This window comes from Megalobrama amblycephala, linkage group LG6 (assembly GCF_018812025.1).
Source record: "Megalobrama amblycephala isolate DHTTF-2021 linkage group LG6, ASM1881202v1, whole genome shotgun sequence".
Lineage (NCBI taxonomy): Eukaryota > Metazoa > Chordata > Actinopteri > Cypriniformes > Xenocyprididae > Megalobrama > Megalobrama amblycephala.
In genome coordinates this window covers 16,414,258-16,436,804 of record NC_063049.1, presented here as the reverse complement: position 1 = coordinate 16,436,804, position 22,547 = coordinate 16,414,258, and the positions used below count along the sequence as shown (strand labels likewise).

General features: G+C 34.6%; 1 protein-coding gene across 5 annotated transcripts in view; it reads left to right on the top strand.

Annotated features, from left to right (window-relative positions):
* myo16 (myosin XVI) overlaps positions 1–22,547 on the top strand; it is a 269,142-nt gene that overhangs the window by 141,383 nt on the left and 105,212 nt on the right. For all 5 annotated transcript variants that reach the window (XM_048193121.1, XM_048193120.1, XM_048193119.1 and 2 more), the window contains exons 13-19: positions 342–469; positions 7,611–7,716; positions 13,377–13,494; positions 13,696–13,843; positions 15,237–15,351; positions 19,511–19,628; positions 21,688–21,759. In XM_048193121.1, coding sequence (XP_048049078.1) covers positions 342–469; positions 7,611–7,716; positions 13,377–13,494; positions 13,696–13,843; positions 15,237–15,351; positions 19,511–19,628; positions 21,688–21,759 — 805 coding nt within the window. The remainder of the gene's footprint in view (positions 1–341; positions 470–7,610; positions 7,717–13,376; positions 13,495–13,695; positions 13,844–15,236; positions 15,352–19,510; positions 19,629–21,687; positions 21,760–22,547) is intronic.

The window sequence follows — 22,547 nt, the reverse complement described above, 5'->3', positions numbered from 1 at the left end:
TCCTTTTAATTTTTAACATTAAATTTCTTAACTTTCTCAAGTACAACATTTGCAAAAGGCAATAGTAGAGAGCAAGCCTAAGATGTAAGACCTGAAATTGTCTACAAAATAAAGTTTTAAATGTCTAAAGAGTGTTTAAAGAGTCTTTATGTTAAGCACCTCAGGCTTAATTAACTTCAGGAGTTTAATGCTTAGAGGTTTAGAACTAATCCTTACCAGAGCGTTTGAAGAATATCAATACAAACAAGCACAGGTCATGGGAAATTAGCAGAGTTATGTAAATGTGTAATATCTCTCTCTCTCACTCCCCCCCCTTCTCTCTCTCTCTCTCTCTCTATCAGGTCAGTCAGTTGTATCTGAGCTCCAGTGGTCGTCTGTGTTCCTCTCTCCCGCCTCATATCTTCTCTTCAGCTGAGCGCGCTTATCACATGATGCTGCAGGAGCGACGCCCACAGTGTTTCATCATCAGGTGCCGCCCACTGACATGCAGAACACTGCCACACTTGTCATTCTTCACATTTTCATGTCTTCGTTCACTTTCAAATAAAAATTACCCCAAGCTTTACTCACCCTCAATCCATCCTAGGTGTATATGACTTTCTTCTTTCTGATGAACACAATCAAAGAAATATTAAGAAATATCCTGATGCATCCAGGCTTTATAATGGCAGCATGCATAACCAAATGAGTATGAGCTGAAGAAAGTGTCTCCATCCACATCTATCCATCCATCCAAATAAAGGCCTTCTGAAACAAAGCGATGCGTTTGTGTAAAAAAAATATCCATATTTAACAAGTTATGAAGTAAATAATCTAGCTTCCGTCAGACCGCCTTCCATATTCAAGTTACAGAAAAAAATGAACTGTGTCGCGTCACTTCCGTAAGTTGAATATGGAAGGCGTAGGACATACACCGTAAGCTTTTTGAAGAATATGGAAGGCGGTCTGGCTCATACTCATTTTGGTTACACATACTGCCTTTATAAAGCTCAGATGCATCAGGATATTTATTAATATAACTCCGATTGTGTTCATCAGAAAGAAGAAAGTCATATACACCTAGGATGGATTGAGGGTGAGTAAAGCTTGAGCTAATTTTTATTTGAAAGTGAACTAATCCTTTAATTTCACAATCAGTAACATTTTATTGATCCAGTAATCACTACATTTGTATTGCGTTTGTGTTTGTGTGTGTTTTTTACATCAGTAGGATGATAGCGAACATCCTTTGTTGGTGGGGAACATGTATTGTTATGCTGGTTGAAAGTCTCCTCATATCCTGATAGCAATCAATATGTTAAGCGGTCTAAATATATTTTTTATAAATATATATCGTCTGTGGAAGGTGTAGGACCACAACATGTTCATTCAATCATTGCATTGCGAACGAAATGATAGCATGTGTTCCCTGTCGGTCAGTGCGTGTCTGCATACTACTCCACAACCTGTTCAAGCAGATGTCATACATCATCATTATACCTGAACCGCTGCTACAAGACCTGTGTCCTGTGTTCTCTGGCAACAAAACGTTAGCAGCAGATTCTTCAGTATTTGTGAGGCGGAGCCGCCATGGATCAAACTTGCTGGTCCAGCACATCCCATAGATGCTCAATTGGACTGAAATTGGGGGAATTTGGAGGCCAGGGCAACACTCTTCCTCAACTCTTCTTCATGTTCCTCAACCATTCCTGAACGATGTGTGCAGTGCGACAGGGTGCATTATCCTGCTGAAAGAGGCCACTTCCACCAGGTAGCACCATTATCATGAAGGCGTGCAACAATGTTTAGGTAGGTGGCACGTGTCAAATTTACGTCCACATGAATGGCCGGACCCAGGGTTTCCCAGCAGGACATTGCCCAGAGCATCACACTCCCTCCACTGGCTTGCCATAGTTCCACAGGGCATCCTGGTTACATCACTTCCCCAGGTAAATGGCGCTCATGTACATGGCCTTCCACGTGATGTAAAAGAAAACGGGACTCCACTGCTCCAAGGTCCAGATCCAATGCTTGTGTGCCCATTGTAGGCTCTTTCGGCGGTGGACAGGGGTCATCATAGGCACTTTGATTGGTCTTTGGCTATGCAGCCCTATAAAGCAGAGTGCAATTCCTCTTATATAACCATCATTCAAATTTTGTGGGACTTGTGCCACAGTAGCCCTTCTGTTGGCTCTCAACACCCTGTCGCCTGTTTGTGTTTTGTCCCTCCTGGGACAACTGTTGGTAAATTCTCACCACTGCTGTCCACAAGCCTTGCCGTTTCAGAGATACTCTGACCCAGTCGCCTTGCCATAACAATTTGGCCTTTGTCAGTTCACTCAGATCTTTATTCCTGCTCATTTGTCCTGCATCCAACACGTTGATTACGAGAACTGATTGTTTGCTTTCCATCAAATCTACCCAGACCTTAATATGTGGCCTTGTTAGGAGGCGTAAATCTCGCCTAACTCATAAAAGAATTAACTTTTACATTTCTGGTCTCCGACGTTTCTAGGCAAATTAGTGTATTTTTCGAGCTGATAATGTAATGTTAAACCTATGAAAATGGTTTAACCCTTAAATGCATACCTCGGGTCTTTAGTGACCCGGGACATCATTCACTACCCTCCTCCTTGTTCATTTTTTAAAATCATCAACCTTCTTGGACATCAACCTTCTTGGTATTCCTCAATCAATTCATTATAAAGAATATAACAAGAAAAAAATCATAAAATTATAAAAGAATGCCTATTTTTGTATTCTTTTTTTGTAAAAATTGTATAGGGTAGCTAACGACCCTAGGTGTGTATGAGTGTACGTATATTTTTTCTTCCCAACAATAATTGAATCTTAGATGACGGAATAAGTGCAATTCACCTTTATTCAACCAGGTGGCAATGTCTGATACACAATGCTGAAGTGACGACTCAGACAGAAAACAAAATAATAAGAAAAACATGAAATGGCTCAGCGATTTACTGCAGAGCAAGTACTGAACACAATCAAATATGACTGTAACTCTTACTGGATGCATCTGGTGAAGCTGTTAGCAATCGAAATATTGATTTTGAAGATGTTGAAAATTATATAGTTTTGAGAATACGTTTGAGATCCCGAATGGACTCATATTCATGACCTCAAACATAAAACTAGCCTATTATTTGCTGAATTTACTGGGAAATGAGCTCTGACGAGGACAGTGATGATGGCATAAAACATCTGCTCAAACTGAGCCCTTTCAAGCTCCAAAAGGTAACAAAATATGCTTTATTTTATTCTTCTGTAATTGTTACTCTAATATCAGAGAAGTTTTATATTATCGCGACAGGTAGAGAACCTTCCGTGTTGGATATAGATTCGGGTCGATAAAGACCCGAATATGTAAGAATGATTGCCGAAACAGTCATGCATTTAAGGGTTAAAAAAAGCACATGGTTTACATGTTTTATCACTTTACAGCGTTGCAATGACCGTCTTTTATCAGTGCCTCACCCATCAAAGTTTAGTAAGTGTGTAGCTGCCTGAAGTTAGCTACATTGAAAACAGATGGGCCCTCATATCCTACACAGCTCCCGCAGTTCTGAGGGTTTTGTCCTCAAAAAGATAAGAGCTCACATATACCTTTTATGGGGAGTATTTTAACATAAGTGCTGCAAGCCATGCTCGTTCAAGGCATATGGTGCCATTTACATTCTTTTCAGATTTGCTGGTGCTCAAAACACATACTTTCCAGGGATTTCTTCAGTTTATTGCTGTTGTTTTGGCAGTCAGCAACAGCACAGCGTAACCCTGCACTCATTTTAATTTTTAGTAATGTTCAAAAAGTTTCTGTTTAATATAAAAACTCTTTATTTAAAAGTATATAATTTCATTTTGAAGTCCTTTCACAAATGACTGAAAAATTAATAAATGATGGAAATGTATTGGTCAAAATGTGTTTGAACCCTGTAAAGAAACCATTAAAGATGCCCAGATGTTTGGCCAGATGCTTCCAAGTACATTCCAGTGGACATTTTCTACCTTCTGTCATTTTTGCACCAGCTTGTATTTTGTAATAGCAGTCCACAGCTCAGTAAGTGATCAAAAGAGGTTCAAATGAGGTTGCGTTAGAAATGCCTTCCCTCGTATTTGGTGTACCGACTCCTACATCGCCCGAGAGGCTCTCGCTAAACACTGTCACGGAGACAAATGTGCCAGGGACAGTGTAAATCCAAACCTGTTAAAAGCTCTCAGGGAGATTAATGGATGAAGTGGCAGTGGTGTAGCCCGCACTGTGTCCTGCTTTGCACTCCGGTCATCTCTGATTGCAATTAAATCCTGTTTCACATTCTGATGCTTCTCTCCCGGGTTTCGCTGAGCCAGAGAGGATCTGACAGCTACTTTAATGCCCTCTCTGCGTGGGCTATCCATCACACCGACACACACACACACATGCACGCTCGTCCCACAGGTGAGGGCAGATCGTTGCCGCCATGCTCTAGTGACTACAGAACCAGGGAAACAAAAGTGGTGGAATGCTGATTCAAGGGGCAAACGAACACACACACACAAATACCTACTCGCTACTGGCTCAGGAATGCATTGCGCCCTTGAGTTCAATTACAACCCAGAATAGATTTCCAAAAAGAAATGGCAAAATGGGGGAAAAAAGCATCAGACCCTCCAGAAAATGATTAGTGGGAGAGGCCACATGACCTTTAAAAACCATCTGCTCAGACTGGTTTTCTTCCATTTACTCTCTCTCGCGGATCTCTGGAAGGATCCAGGCTCTTCACGCTGCATGTGGAGATGGTAGTTTTCACTGCGAGCTGCTTGACTGTGCTTTATGGCTCATTTTAAGAGGTCATAACATTGAACAGTGGAGTAATTAATAAAGTTGTTGTACATCATCAAGAATATGGAGTGGGTTGTACACTGCAGTAATGAGACAATATTTACGTCTACCAAAGCCCTTGTTAGTAGTTGAGCCGTGGTGTGGATTAACACCCTGTTAATATACTGGTGAAAAACAAATCAACGCTCTTTTTTTTTTTTTTTTTTTGTTTTGTTGTTTTTTTTTAAACCTGCTGCCTACTAAACAGCATTTAATGCATCATAAATGTGCATCTAATGCGAAGGCTGTTTCAAAAGGTTATGTGTATTTTATTGAGAATAAAACAATAACAGCACTTTGACAAACTCTTGGCAGATTAATGTAAGATTATATAGCAAGAAAATATGGTAACACTTTAGTACAGGGAACACATTCACTATTAACTACGACTTTTCCCTCAAACTCCTAATTTACTGCTTATTAATAGTAAGGTAGTTGTTAAGTTCAGGTATTGGGTAGGATTGAGAATGTAGAATAAGGTCATGCAGAATAAGGCATCAATATGTGCTTAATAAGTACTAATATACAGCCAATATCTAATATGCATGCTAATAAGCAACTAGTTAAAAGACCCTGAAATAAAGTGTTACCAAAAATATCAACTATTAAAGTACTTATTTAAATCTACAATTTTTTTTTTTTTTTTTTTTTTTTTGCTGTTGTGTTTAAACAAAGTCTCTTATGCCAACCAAAGCAACATTTATTTGATCTAAAATACTGTAAAAACAGTAATATTTTGAAATATTACAATTTAAAATGAATTATATTTTAAAATTTAATTTATTCAAAGCTTAAAGGGTTAGTTCATCTTCGGAACACAGTTTAAGATATTTTAGATTTAGTCCGAGAGATTTCTGTCCCTCCGTTGAAAATGTATGTACGGTATACTGTCCATGTCCAGAAAGGTAATAAAAACATCATCAAAGTAGTCCATGTGACATCAGTGGGTTAGTTAGAAGTTTTTGAAGCATCTAAAATACATTTTGGTCCAAAAATAACAAAAACTACGACTTTATTCAGCATTGTCTTCTCTTCTGGGTCTGTTGTATATCCGCTTTCACTCCACAGTGACGCTGCTTCTTCTACGGCGGTTGGCATCCAGCTTATTGGTGCATTACCGCCCCCCTCTGCTCCGGACAGTGACGTGATCAGGACATCCGCAACATGCACACCTACGCAACATTTTTAAAAATATAGCAATACCAAAATACAAACAATGTAGAATAGCTTGAATACAGCGTGTGTCTCCATCAGACTGTAAACGAAGCTCGGGCGCACTAGATAACACGTCATCAGCGTCACTGTCCGGAGCAGAAGGGGGCGGTAATGCACCAATAAGCTGGATGCCAACCGCCGTAAAACAGGAAAGAAGAAGAAGAAGAAGAAGAAGCAGTGTCACTGTGGAGTGAAAGCAGATATACAACAGACCCAGAAGAGAAGACAATGCTGAATAAAGTCGTAGTTTTTGTTATTTTTGGACCAAAATGTATTTTAGATGCTTCAAAAACTTCTAACTAACCCACTGATGTCACATGGACTACTTTGATGATGTTTTCATTACCTTTCTGGACATGGACAGTATACTGTACATACACTTTCAATGGAGGGACAGAAATCTCTCGGACTAAATCTAAAATATCTTAAACTTAAAGTTCAGTTCAAAGTACTGTTTCACCCAATCTTTGTATGAGATATGTATTTTTAATAGAGTTTTATAGAGTATGCTCACGTTAAACTCTTACGTTACACTGTTGGAATTAGTTGTGGCATCTGTTGTCTGCTTCAGTTGGGATGCTGCCTATGTAGGCAGTTCAGTTCAGCAAGGCAATTCACTAGATTTTGGAACAGGGCTTTTGAAACCAACTACGAACAGTGTTACAAAAATGAAAAGTTTATTGAATGCTTAAAAAGTTAAGAAATATAGCATACCTCAATCAATCAATCAATCAATCAATCAATCAAAAAGAGTCATAGAGGCAGTAAGACAATAGATACTGTATGGTGGAGAAAAGTGACTTATGAATAAATGTATAAAAGTGAAAAACAAGTGATTTTTTTTTTTTACGTTTGGATAAGTGGTGGTATGATGGGTATCTCCCCTTGGATGACTCTGGTCAGATACGTGCTTATAGGAGAAAGATGCCCGCAGGCCAGGCAGAGGAGAGAGATCTTTAGTCTTGAGTCAAGGCTTTTGATGGTATATTGCTGTAGGCTGACTGTATCATCTCATACGATGGAGTGATGTGGAGAGAAGTGAAACAGCTGCCTGATCAACTATAAGATCTCCCACTGGTAAACTAAAAAGGGGCTGACAGGAGCACACGTTCACCAGGAGACAACCAGCCCAGAGGTCTTTTAAAAAAATCAACTGCTCTCTTGGTTTGTTCTATGTGTCTTTACATTGACAGAGGAACTTTTAGGCAGCTTTACAGAGTTGTGCAACTGCTCTCTCTGTAAATCTCAGGAAGCATGTTAAGAACATGTCCAGGTTATATTACTTAAGAAATTATGTTTTGCTTCAAGGAAATGAAGCCTATTCCAACACCATTTATTATTTTTTTTTTTTTTCTGTTGTCACATTGTTTTCATGTCAATTAAGCACATTTTCCCAACACACACATGCATGCACACATCAACATATATAACATATCAAAGTATTTGTACATCATAGTAGTATATGCTCTCTATAATATATTTTAAAAGTCAATACAGTATTTTTCACACCTTTATTTCTCACTTTGTTTTTCTTTCTGCCTAGCGGAGAGAGTGGTTCTGGGAAGTCTGTGGCCTGTAAGCACATCCTGAAACACCTGGCTGCTCGCTCAAGTCCCAAAGGCTTCGCTTTAGAGCCACGGATGAAGCATGTAAGTCTGCCCGTCAGTTTATTGGAGTATCTGTCTGGATATCACCTACAAACACCTACACAACATACATCTGCTGCCTGACAGGAGAAATGAACACGCTTTACATGAAATACTTGTTAAAAGGATTCTCCCCTTTTGTAATCATTTGTAATCACACACACACACACACACACACACACACACAAACACAAATGTTTTACATTTTTAACCCATTAACATTTTTTTTTTAACGTTTTTAACCCATTAACTGTCGCTTGGCTCTGTTTTTATTTATTGCCTGTTTTTGCATCACACATTCATATCATGCGAAATCTTAACTCAGCATTCATTCTTTGAAAACTGTTTCGAAATTGGACATTGCGTTACCATGGAAACAGTACTTTAAATCCGTTTAACATGTTATCATGTTCCATATTACAAAATTTATTTTAATTACTTTATAGTCAAAACTTATCTAATCTTGACAAAACACGTCTTTGACAAAACAGGTCTGAATCTGAAGCTTCCATATTTTTCATATATCAGCTTTAGAGTAAAAATATTTTGTAAAGTATATTTTATATAAAATAAAATAAAATTAAAAAAAACTTTTTAGTACAGTACATTTGATTTCCAGTAAATTTAAACTTCTATAACTTTTTCATACTTTCATTTTGTGTTTTGAAGTGCTTTCACTTCAATCTGCTGAGTGTCGTCTTTAAAACAAGACCAAACCTAGGTCTATATTCCAAAGAATTTTTGAATTACAATAATTTAAGTTTTAGAAAACAAAATGACAAAAAACAAACAAACAAACAAAAAAACATCTAAAATATACGTAATTAAGCTAATGTTTGCTAAATCTTTTTTTTTTTTTTTTTTGTTAACAATACAGTTTCATTTGTTAACATTACGTAACTGCATTACTTTACGGAAGAGGATTAGGGCCAAGCAATAATAAAAAAATAAAACCATCTCGAGATTAAAGTTGTTAAATTTCAAGAAAAAACTCGGTAAATTTCAAGAAAAAAGTCGAAATAAAATGTTGAGAATAAACTCGTTAAATTACGAAAAATAACTCATTAAATTTCGAGAAAAAGGTCGAGATAAAATGTTGAGAATAAAGTCATTAAATTACGAGAAAAAACTCGTTAAATTTCAAGAAAAAAGTCGAGATAAAATGTTGAGAATAAATTCATTAAATTATGAGAAAAAACTTGTTAAATTTCAAGAAAAAAGTTGAGATAAAATGTTGAGAATAAAGTAATTAAATTACGAGAAAAAAGTAATTAAATTATGAGAACAAATTCGTTAAATTATGAGAAAAATGTTAAATTTCGAGAAAAAGTCGAGATAAAATGTTGAGAATAAACTCATTAAATTATGAGAAAAAAATGTGTTAAATTTCACGAAAAAAGTCGAGATAAAATGTTGAGGATAAAGTCATTAAATTACGAGAAAAAAGTAATTAAATTATGAGAAAAAATTCGTTAAATTATGAGAAAAATGTTAAATTTCGAGAAAAAAGTCGAGATAAAATGACGAGAATAAACTCATTAAATTATGAGAAAAAACTTGTTAAATTTCAAGAAAAAAGTTGAGATAAAATGTTGAGAATAAAGTCATTAAATTACGAGAAAAAAGTAATTAAATTATGAGAACAAATTCGTTAAATTATGAGAAAAATGTTAAATTTCGAGAAAAAAGTCGAGATAAAATGTTGAGAATAAACTCATTAAATTATGAGAAAAAAATGTGTTAAATTTCACGAAAAAAGTCGAGATAAAATGTTGAGGATAAAGTCATTAAATTACGAGAAAAAAGTAATTAAATTATGAGAAAAAATTCGTTAAATTATGAGAAAAATGTTAAATTTCGAGAAAAAAGTCGAGATAAAATGACGAGAATAAACTCATTAAATTATGAGAAAAAACTTGTTAAATTTCAAGAAAAAAGTTGAGATAAAATGTTGAGAATAAAGTCATTAAATTACGAGAAAAAACTTGTTAAATTTCAAGAAAAAAGTTGAGATAAAATGTTGAGAATAAAGTCATTAAATTACGAGAAAAAAGTAATTAAATTATGAGAACAAATTCGTTAAATTATGAGAAAAATGTTAAATTTCGAGAAAAAAGTCGAGATAAAATGTTGAGAATAAACTCATTAAATTATGAGGAAAAAAATGTGTTAAATTTCACGAAAAAAGTCGAGATAAAATGTTGAGGATAAAGTCATTAAATTACGAGAAAAAAGTAATTAAATTATGAGAAAAAATTTGTTAAATTATGAGAACAAATTCGTTAAATTACGACTTTTTTTCTCGTAATTTAATGACTTTATTCTCATAATTGAATGAGTTTCTCAACATTTTATCTCGACTTTTTTCTCGAATTTTAACCACATTTTTCTCGTAATTTAACGAGTTTATTCTCAACATTTTATTTCGACTTTTTTCTCGAAATTTAACGAGTTTTTTCTCGAAATTTAACAACTTTAATCTCGAGATGTTTTTTTTTTTTTTATTATTGCTTGGCCCTAATCCTCTTCCGTATTACTTAGCATGAACTAACAATGAAAATACTTCACTGTTACTAAAGCATTTATTAATCTCAGTTAATGTTAATGTCAACATTTACTAATATATTATTCAAATCAAAATGTATATCTGGTAATATTATTTAATTGACCTGAGCTAATATGAACTAACAATGAACAGTTTTTAACAAGCGTTTACAGATTAATAAACAATGTAACAAATTAATTGCTCATTGTTATTTTCAGTTAATGCATTAACTAACATTTACTAACAGGTCCTTATTGTAAAGTGTTACCTTTTTTAAATTAGTTAATTTACAGTTGTTGAGCAGCTCATATGCTGTTTTATGTAATGATTATGTTTTATCTACTCATTGTGTTAACGTTCAGTATTTTCGCTGTGGTTTTCCACTGTGTGTTATCTGGGCCCCTGGAGGTGTTTATGTGCTTTCAGTTATCCTTCAGAGTCATGATAGCCTCAAACAGCTCTTATTCTCTTATTCATGGGAGAATTAGATGCTTTGAATGACTATCCAAAAGCCTGAGGCAGGCAGATTGTGCTTATAGTTGAATCTCAAGGAAAGAGCCATTTCTTGTTAGCTCAAGACTTCATATCCACTTACAGAAACCAGTGGTTTAATGGCCTGGAGCAATGGGTGACATTATTACACTTGAATACATCTGTGTGTGAATGATCTCAACACTGTCTTGTCTCCTAATGAGCATTTTATAAATGGTGGCTTATCGCCACCTGGTGGAAGCAAGTGGCAAATGCCCATATTATGTGTCCTCATGAGCACAGTGGCATAGATAAACCATGGTGAGCAAACACATACTAGCCATTTTGAGTTCAACTTCAAGCGGGCGAAGTTTATTTGGACAGACCCTCGACCCCTCGATTTTTACTGATGGAGCAAGTCTACTCAATATGTACACTTTAGGCAGATCCATAGACCACAATGCAAAACGACTGTGACTTCACGGCAGGTTGTTTAATTTACCCCCACCCCACACAACTGTAGTGTATCATATTGGAGTTATTTTGGCTGCATAATATTTGTAGCTAATTTAGCCTGGCTGTTTTTTACACAGTTATAGTTTATCATATTGTTATCACTTTGACCTATTAGGTCTATATAATGGTGTGTAAAACAAATTCATAAGAAAAAAAAAAAACAAACAAAAAAACTGTAAATAATAACAACAACAACTTCTTGGTCTTTAAATATGACTGAAAATGAAAATTAGCACTCTTATGGAAATCTAATATTTTGTAATTATCATTTAAATCGGATTAATTTTCAAATTGTTTGTTATAAATCAGCATCTCAGGAAAATGTTATGGGGTTTCAAATCAAAATATGACTTTCTGTTACGAAACAGGGCATTGATTTCATACATGACCTCTGTAGAAGACAACAGGACTTAAATCATGTTTATCAGGCATTTTAGGAGATACAACAAGTGAAAAGGGAAAGAAATTATATATCAATATTCCTATTAATTATTAGAAATTATTATGAAAATGTTGCCAATTATTAATCCCATTATGACATGTCTTTTTTCATTGCATGTTGCTCCAAGAACACATTAATATGCAAATGAGATACAGTGTATAGATACATTAATGGGAAATTAATGTATTGAATGGGAAAATCCATGTATGGCTATTTTACCCACATATTGCATAAAGGAAAATGGTATATCAATTAATTCCATTATATCTTCCATAACATAGTTGAGAATCATCTTTATACAAAGTTTGGTTAAAAAGCCTAAAAACTGATTGGTGATTTAAAAAAAAAATAATAATAATAATAAAAAAAATCCAATTGTTTTTGCCTATACATACGGAAGAGGATTAGGGCCAAGCAATAATAAAAAAATAAAACCATCTCGAGATTAAAGTTGTTAAATTTTGAGAAAAAAACGCGTTAAATTTCGAGAAAAAAGTCTAAATAAAATTTTCAGAATAAACTCATTAAATTACGAGAATAAACTCGTTAAATTTCAAGAAAAAAGTTGAGATAAAATGTTGAGAATAAACTCGTTAAATTATGAGAAAAAAGTCGTTAGATTATAAGAACAAATTCGTTAAATTATGAGGAAAAAAAGTCATTAAATTTCGAGAAAAAAAGTCGAGATAAAATGTTGAGAATAAAGTCATTAAATTACGAGAAAAAAGTCGTTAAATTATGAGAACAAATTCGTAATTTAACGAATTTGTTCTCGTAATTTAACGAATTTGTTCTCGTAATTTAACGTCTTTTTTCTTGTAATTTAATTACTTTATTCTCAACATTTTATCTAGACTTTTTTCTCGAAATTTAACAACTTTAATCTCGAGATGGTTTTATTTTTTTATTATTGCTTGGCCCTAATCCTATTCCGTATCTACATGTTATTTCATGTCATTTTATTTTTTAAACAGCTTAGTCCTAGAATCCACTACAGAGGACATAGCATAACATATGAATAAAATATAATTTTTCAAAAAAGTTATTTTTTTTCATTTGTTTCTTATGCTCTAAACAATATAATGACGTGAAATACTAAATTATTATTTATTTATTTTTTGTTATTTTTTTTTCTGGGTCTCAGGAGGATAATGCCTGATGAGTTTGAACAAGTGATCAGAGACCATTCCTATATACAAAATCTCTCCAGATCCTTCAGACTCCCAGCTCCATGTTGAGACACTCTCCTCTTCAGTTCACTCCACTCATTTTCTTTAGGGTTGTTCAGGTCAGGGGACTGGGATGGCCATGGCAGAACCTTCATTTTGTGCTCAGTGACCTGTTTTTTTTGTGTGTGTGTGTGTGTGTGTGTGTGTGGATTTTGATGTTTGTTTTGGATCATTGTCCTGATGGAGGATCCATCAACGGCCCATGATAAGATTTCTAGCAGAGCTTATCAGGTTTTGAATTTTATATTTATTTATTTATTTATTATTATTTTTTTTTGTTAAATCTGTTGGTATTTGATAGAATCCTTGATACCACATATCTGAACAAGATGTCCAGGACCTCTGGCAGAAAAAAAAATAGGGGTTGTATCGTGCATGCCGTGCATGCCCATCCACTAGGCCACTGACTCTCAGTAACTGTTTTGTAATCACTTCTTAATTCTTCTGCCAATGTTTGCAGGTGAATGTGATCTTGGAAGCTTTTGGCCATGCTAAGACCCAGATGAACTCCTCAGCAAGCCGTTTCATCAAGCTGATCTCACTGCAGTACTGTGAGAAGAGAAAGACTCTACTCAGAGGTAGTTACACTAGTCCTGTTTTCACTTTCAATAAGTCTGATTATTCACAGTGCTGCTTAAATACAGCATTAAACACTAAAATGCATTGCGTTGGCTCTCAGCAGATTATTTCTGATCTGCCATCCTTCACCTATAGAGGGTGCAATTGCTCTACTAATATTTACAGATAATCGATCTTCTCTTCTCTCACTGTGATTTTAGGCCGTCTCTACACTTATATGCTGGAGAAGTCAAGGGTCATCTGCATGCCTCCACATCAGCAGAACTTTAACATCTTCTACCTTATGGCTGAGGGGCTTTCAGCGGAGGAGAAGAGTAATCTGTATCTAAACAACGTCTTAGCCCACAGGTAATGCACACAATGTAGATATGCATGTTATGCCATGTTGTTTTTGTGAGAAACACTTTTTTTCTCCCTTGCAAATGTTTTCTTTAGTCAAATACTACATAAATTAAATAATAATAATTACAATAAAAAAAAAGTACTCTTAAAAAAAAAAAAAAAAAGATTTTTATGTGGACATATACTGTGTATACAAACCACGAATACAAAGTATTGCTAGAATTCATTCTCTTATTAAACCGTGGCCACAAATTAACAAAACGTTTACTCATACGTCAGCTCATTTTACTTCTTCATTCCCTCATTTTAAGTAAATTGTGTGCACAATATTATAATTTGTTCCCTCAATTTACCAAATCGTGGCCACATTAAAATAATTTGTTCACCTGTTTTTGTTAAATCGTGGCCACGAAATAAGAATGAATTCCCACGATTTATTAATTTGTTCCCTTGTTTTACTAAATTGTGGCAACATTGAACTAATTTGTTCCTTCCTTCAGATTTAACTAAAACAAGGGAACAAATGTTTACAGCGTGACCATGATTTACATAATATACACATTTTGTACATAAATCTTAATGGAACAAGGGAATGGACCATTTAGTTTATATGATTTGTATTTATGTATATTTTTTGTTTGTTTGTTTAAATTTATGAATATGAATCATATAAACTAAATGGTCCATTCTCTTGTTCTAGTAAGATTTATACATTTATATATATATATAATTATATATATATATATATATATATATATATATATATATATATATATATATATATATATATATAATATAATATAATATATATATATATATATATAATTTATATATATATAAATTTGCAAATATTTCTTAAATTTATATTTTAATAAATTTCTAATATTTCTTAAATATTTCTTAAATTTATGTATGTATAAATTTATACTAAATGTTTTATTAAGCTCTATTTTTATAACTGTACTCATTTCAAATTCTTAATTCATAATATGAAAAATATGTAAGGATTATACAATTAAATTTTTGGGAATTTTACTATACAATTGAAATTCGTAATCTAAAAAAAAAAAAAAATAATCTTTTCATTTCAAAAATCTTTTCAATTTTCTTTTTTTTTTTTTGTGTGTGTGTACTTGGTGATTTACCCTTAACCCTTTGTGACGTCAAGTGTCCTCAGCAAATCATGCATGGGGTAAATGGGAGGTTATCATTAAAAATTGAATGTTCACCTTTCTTTGACTTGAATTTGTGAGCATGTTAGTGACAGTTAGAACATCTCAAACTCACTTTAGCCCTCTTAAAGTCCCATGCCAAATGGTCATGTCAAGGTGGCACTGTCAACGTAAAGTCTGAATCATCACAAATCTAAAATCAGTCAAATTTTTTTTTTTTTTTGCAGGTGTCTGAATACAGCGGCTCCCGGTGAAACTGCAGTAGCTACCGCATGTCCTCAGAGCAGAGAGAAGCTCTCGGCCCTTAAACAGGCACTGCGTGCGCTCGGCTTCAATAGACTGGTACACACGTGTTCAAGAACACATTTATCCTCCCACACACATGCAAAGATGCAAAATAACTACAGATGCATGCTAAGTTTTTATTTAGATCTGTTTTCAAGTGTGTGTAAAAGAGAAATACAATGAAATGCCAAAATCTAGGAACACAAAAAAAATCTAGGATTAAACGTCTAATTTAAAGGTCCCGTTCTTCGTGATCCCATGTTTCAAACTTTAGTTAGTGTGTAATGTTGTTGTTAGAGTATAAATAAAATCTGTAAAATTTTAAAGCTCAAAGTTCAATGCCAAGCGAGATATTTTATTTAACAGAAGTCGCCTACATCGAACGGCCAGTTTGGACTACATCCCTCTACTTCCTTCTTTAATGACGTCACTAAAACAGTTTTTTGACTAACCTCCGCCCACAGGAATACACTAGAGTTGCGTTTGTAGAGTGTGTTTGTCGCCATGTCGTCGAAACGCTGTTATTTTCATCCTGCAGTCCAATCACCTGGTCTGATTCCGGCTCAAATTGATAGGGTAAAATTAAAGACATGTTTACAATAACACTGAGCGCGTGCATCTCCACGTTATGGTAAGAGGCGTGACCTTTCCGGGCAAGGTTCGCTAAACTGCTGTCGAATCACAACACGGGAACCGCTGGCACAATCAGAACTCGTTACGTATTTCTGAAGGAGGGACTTCATAGAACAAGGAAGTCATCAGCAGTGGAAACAGCGGTATACAGATAAGTATATTATGTGAAAAATACTGTGTTTTTTTTACACGCGAAACATGAACACATGTTATATTGCACACTATAAACACAATCAAAGCTTCAAAAAAACACGAAAAATGGGACCTTTAAACCTGGAAATAAATAAATAAATGAATAAATAAATAAATACATTTTAAATAAATAAATAAATGATAAATAAATTATACTTTTAATTATATTTTTTATGCATTGCAAGTGCTAAAAATAAATACTTCACCACTGGTAAAATTGGCTTTGAGTAGACCTTGGCTGCCTATGCAGAAGAAAAATGAAAAACAAATTGAAATCATTTGCTACCTGACTAGAGAAAAATTAAGAAAAAAGTCGTTGCCCCTTTTCTCCCAGTTACTTTCTCCCTATATTCCCACTCAATCCACTCTGATCTTCTGGGTGCCAACCTCTCTGTGTAACTAGATTCTGCTTTTCGACAATGGGTGGCAGATCTTTTTTCTGTCATGCCTCCTAAGCTTCAGAAACTCACTCCCCCTGACACTAACTCTATTGATGAATTCAAATCTCTGAGGCTCAAAACCAATTTGTTCTTCCAATATTATCAGTCATAATGTGTATCTGCTTGTGTATTTGTATTATTGTGTATGTGTATTATTCCCTTTTGCCAAAAAGGTAGGAATACTTCACCCATAATGCACTGGAAACGTTGCTGTCCAAGTCCATTCCTAGTCTGCTATGGATACACTTGACCAGAGCTCCTTGCTTTAGTAGGAAATACTTCTTAGCAAACTTTTAGTTACAATGGTGTTGACTTGTATTATTCCTGGGTGCTAGAATTCAAAGAGTAATTGTTTAGTGGAAGTGATTTACATTCGGTTTCCACTCCAGTGAAGGATCCAGCATGTTGTAGGCAATGGCTAAAGGCTGCAAAGATTCATAAATACAGAGAAAATGCCGCAGTGGAAAATTTGAAAAACCTCTGTGTTTGTAGTCAACATTTCAAACAGGATGACAAAGACAAAGTTGCTGCGTCGTAAATTTTGCAATCGTTGTTCCATACGAAGGTGTGTAGTATGAATGATATTCATCCGCTATGTTGTCATTGTCATGTGACCTACTGCGCCAGTTGCGTCACTTGACTTCCATTCAAAAATCCTCTCCCGTGGCCGCATGGGATTATAAATTGTCCTCTAAATGAGCACTTCAGAATCTTGTCGGCCCTTTTCACCTACTGTTTTATGAATACTATGGATTCGGACATACTACTCTACTACTGTTCTCAGTCCAGGTGACACAGAGAACGAGTAAACATTGTTCATTTACATATACTACAGACATTGTAAGCGGGTTGAAAATAGACGAAGTTGCACTTTTCTTATTATTTACTATATTTCAGTATGCAGGCAACTTTTGGATTGATCTGCCTACATCCAGACATTACTTTATAGCCTCAGTAGAAGCTGAGTCGTCTCGTCTAAAGTAGACAAAGTGGTTCTGGCTTTAGGTGACTCACAAGTACAGAGACGGGGAGAGTTGGTATGCCTTTGGCTTTGGCAGCCACTTCAGATGTGTTGTTCTGATTTATGTAGGTTTACAGTACGCATTATAACTCATTACAGTATGTCTGCAGACTATAAAAACACACAACTCAGACTGCATTCAGCCTGAGGCCACACTAACCTGTCAACCTGTGTGTTGTTATGTTATAGTTGGCTAGAATGGTATGTTCAGAATGGAACATTAGCATATGGCATACTGTACAGTATATACCATATATTTGAACACACATGCACACCCTTATGGAAAGACAAGGACATTTTGTTACAGTGTAGGGTGCAATATCAGTTATGCTGTGTTCTGAGTCATGCGTTCAGTTTGTGTGTTTGGTTCAAACACACACACACACACACACACACACACCTGACTTCCAGCCAGACACTGTGTTCTAATCCTACCAGGAAACTGTAAATCAGCTTCATTAAAGAAGGATTGTTCTCTCATCCCATCAGCGCAGCACGGCCCTCAATGACCCTCACACACATTAACACACAGTCTCTCAGACTTTTGTATCTATCTACATTCACGCTCACTGTCTGAACAACCTCATCTGTTGCTTTTACATATAGGCCAGTGGTTCTCAAGCTTTTTGACCCAATGTCCAACACAATATTCAAAGAATCTCTATGTTGGTCAATATATTTCCTTTAGTATTTCTGCTTTAAATATGACCACCACTGCTTGTTTTTAAACTTTATTATTATTATAATAATAATAATAATAATAACAATAATAATAATAACAATAATAGTATACCATTTTACTAACTTTATTAATAGACTGTTAATATTTTAAATGATTTTTTTATTATATATTTAATATTGTTATTCTGTATGTTTTTGAATGAGATATTGATAGAAAAAAATAGATATGATTTCAGCTTGCCTCTATTTTTTAGCAGTTTATTTAAGTTTTAATTTTTTTCATTCATCTCACTAGTTGTTGTTATTGTTAACTTAAACTATTAAAAATTATGTTTGTTAATCGAGATAAAGCTGGAATCAAATAAATTAAAATATAAATATTAGATGAAAAACTTTAACTTAAATGAAAATTAGAAATGTTATTTTGGCAACTAACCGAAATAAAGTTAATTTAAAATACAAAGATTACTAAAACTGAAAAAATTAAGCTACGTTAAAATATAAAAAATGAATAACATTTAAAAAATAATATAAGGATTAATTATTTTAATATATATTTTTTATACGTTTTAAAATTAATAATATACTTTTAAAAAGCATATAAAGAAATGACAAACTAAAATTAAATTAAATATTAATATAAAATCTAAATAAAATTAATTTACAATACTAAGATTACTAAAACTGAAAAAAATGAAGCTAAGTTAAAATATAAAAAAATGAATAACATTTAAAAAAATAATAATATAAGGATTAATTATATATATATATATATATATATATATATATATATATATATATATATATATATATATATATATTTTTTTTTTTTTTTTTTTTTTTTTTAAAAAAGTATATAAGGAAAATGACAAACTAAAATTAAATTAAATTAAAATATAATATAAAATCTAAATATATATATAAATATATAAAAATATAAAATCTAAAAATAAAAGCTAATTCAAAGTATTAACAAGTACTATAATAGTATTTAAACAACACTAAAATAACAGTGATCACAATCATTCAAAATTATTGGATGCTACTAATGGGGTGAATTGAAAACAAAGCGTAGCAAATTATTCTAGCTTATTTTGAATGAAGAAAATGTAATTTGATTCTGTAATTTTGGACCCTGCACTCAAATGTGACTGAACTGTGCTGTGTAATCGGCCCTGTTCCTCCAGAGGCCTGGCTTCTGCCCTCAGTCCAGTCTGACTCTCAGCACTTTTGTTTGTTTCTCTTTCAGGAGGTGGAGAATTTGTTTGTGGTCCTCTCTGCGCTGCTGCATTTGGGAGATCTGCGCTTCACCGCCCTGACAGACGCTGACACTGCGTTTGTGTCCGACTTGCAGCTGCTAGACAGAGGTGAGTCGTGCAGCTGCTCGATGAGGCCAGCAGGGGCCGATCTCCTCCACCGGGAAAGTGGGCGGGTGACTATGCAGAAAGAACTGTGTCACACACCATCCTGGGTTGTTTACATCAGTTCTACCATGGCCTAATAGCGGAATCACTCACCGCACAATGGAAAACTCTCACTGCCGGTCTAATAATACATGGCACCCTCCAGCACATACACACTCTGTCCTACAATTTTGAGCTAATCGGCCCTTTCCAGACACACACATACACAGGTCACCTGTTTCCTTAAGCCCTGCAGAGCAGTGCGGCGGAACAGAACGGCCACTCAGTCCCCTTCGTGTTACATAACGACACACATAATACTGAGCCTGGGTAAACAAGTGACGTCAGCATGCACAAATACGAACGGATACATTTCCATCCCTATGAGGTTACCATCATTGTGGATATGTGAGATCACAGTTCAAAATGGGCATATAAACATGTCGCATTATACACTAAAACACATTACTGTTTGCATTTGGCACCTTGTGTACTGTAATGTATAAGCACATAATAGGAAGTAAATGTTAAGCTTGGATTCATAGTAGAAAACAGGACTGTGTATCTTTACAGCGTGTTGACTCTTAAAGGTGGGATAAGTAGATTTTCAAAAATGCTGTTGGACATTGTTGATATTTGAAATCAACCCAAACAAACCCACCCCTCTCTTCATTGCTCCACCTCCAAAACTCACCCTCCAATCCTAACCACCCTGCTCCGAGTCGGTCTCAAACCCCGGCCCGATCGCTGCTGCCATGCGAGGCGAGTGCACTAACAATGATGCTAAACACCGCATTCTCTAGCGGTCGTCAGTGCGCAGTGGTTAACCTGCAAACCTCTCATCTGGCCTCTGTTACACACACAATGTGAGAGTGGATGTCTGTTTATCACAGCTGACGCGCAACAAAATGCTTCACGAAAAATAAAGTGCAGTTGGTGAACAAACGACAAGGAACCACAAAAAATGAACTCACAGTACACAAGAGTAAACAATGTGTTTGTTGTTATTCGCCAACAGCACCTCAGCCCCAGACAATCAAAACCCAGTGTTACTCACATGAGAAGCAGAATGAAAGCAGCCTCCACATCTGTTTTCAGGCCTTCCCGCTTAGTTCTCTCCAGTGCTGGAAAGCTTTTCTAATATAAACGCGGGTCCTAAAGCGCTTGCCCAGCCATAAACCTTAATTCCAGTGATATTCTTTTGAGCTCTTTTGTATTGTATCTCATCTCTCTTTCTGCAGTTTTTCTTCAAATCTTCCGTTTGTTCGTTCTCTCTCCTCGACCGTCATACGCCCCCTAATGCTGATTGGTTACACGTTTGTTGTTGGTGTCGGCCCGAGTAACTTCCAAACAGTGTTTTTCAAAATTTACTTACTCCACCTTTAAATCTGATTGGATGAGCCATATTCAAAGTCATTGTTAAATGGTGAGTGCGTCGCTTGCATCATCCGAGTTCTATACTAATACACTATACTGTTCCTATCATATACAGTTAAGGTAATGAATTCTAGTTCATAAGAAGTATTTGTGTTTGTAATATTTAATAATCAATGTACAGTATGCTACTATTCAAAAGTTTGTGGTTATCGAGATTTTTTTTTTATGTTTTTGAGAGAAGTCACTCATTATCATATTTGCACTCATATTTTATTTATTTATTTATTTTTTTTAGAAATTTTTTATATATATATATATATATATATATATATATATATATATATATATATATATATATATATATATTAATTAATAATTAATTAATATATTATATATATTAATATAATTTTTACTTAATGGAAATAAGAGGCAAAAAATCACTGTGAGATGAAGGCAGTATGTTTCTGGTGGAATATATATATATATATAATTTATTTTTTATTTTTTTAACGACACCCTTCCAAAAGTGGCAGACCAGGCATTTTATTTTATTTTATTTTATTTTATTTTATTTTATTTTATTTTATTTTATTTTATTTTATTTTAGTATGATTTCAAATGTGGCTCTTCTTCTTCTTCCCTGTAGTGGCTGGGATGTTGCAGGTGAGCTCTGAGGATCTAGGCTCTGCCCTCACCTCTGATGTGCAGTGTTTCAAAGGTACAACCTTCAGTTTCTACATACCAGCATCAATCAACTCACAAACTAAACACTCTCATTCTCTTGTTTACCATAACACCATGTATAGAGTGAATCTCATTGCCGGGAGGCCTGCTGACACCGTTCATTGAGATGTACTGGCCTTTGCCCAGTCACAGACCCATCAATGAATGTGGCCTAAAGCATTTGGCCTTGGATTGTGTTACTGGCGAGCCCAATTTGACTCAATTTGACTCAATTTGACTCAATTGGATAACTGCCTCCTCATTCAAAATATACACACGCAAAACACTCAGTTCTGTTGCAAGGTCTAGACTGTGCGCATGTTGTGTCATTATATAACAAGTGTGGAGTATGTATGAATCACATGATGTCTGGATATTAACCTAATTTAGCCATCGAGGACACACCGACCTATTGCCTATAATTACAAGCAGACTTGGCATTGTCTTGTGTCTGTCCGAGATTGGTCTCCCTGTCTCCTTTGCTTTGTCATGCATCCATGCCTCTCTTTTAAAGGGATAGTTCACCCAAAAATTGCAAAAAAAAAAAAAAAAAATGCATAAAACAATAAAGCAATATAAATACATATCACTAGTATGTCATACTGGTATGAAACGACATGAGGGTGAGTAATTAATGACAGAACATTTTTGGGTGAACTTACCCTTTAATGGTGCTTTTGTGCCCTTTCTGAAAGTTGTAAAGTGTACATTTCCTATCATACATATATCAAAAATGTATTTTTGGGAGTGGATATGCATTGCTAAGGACTTCATTTGGACAAC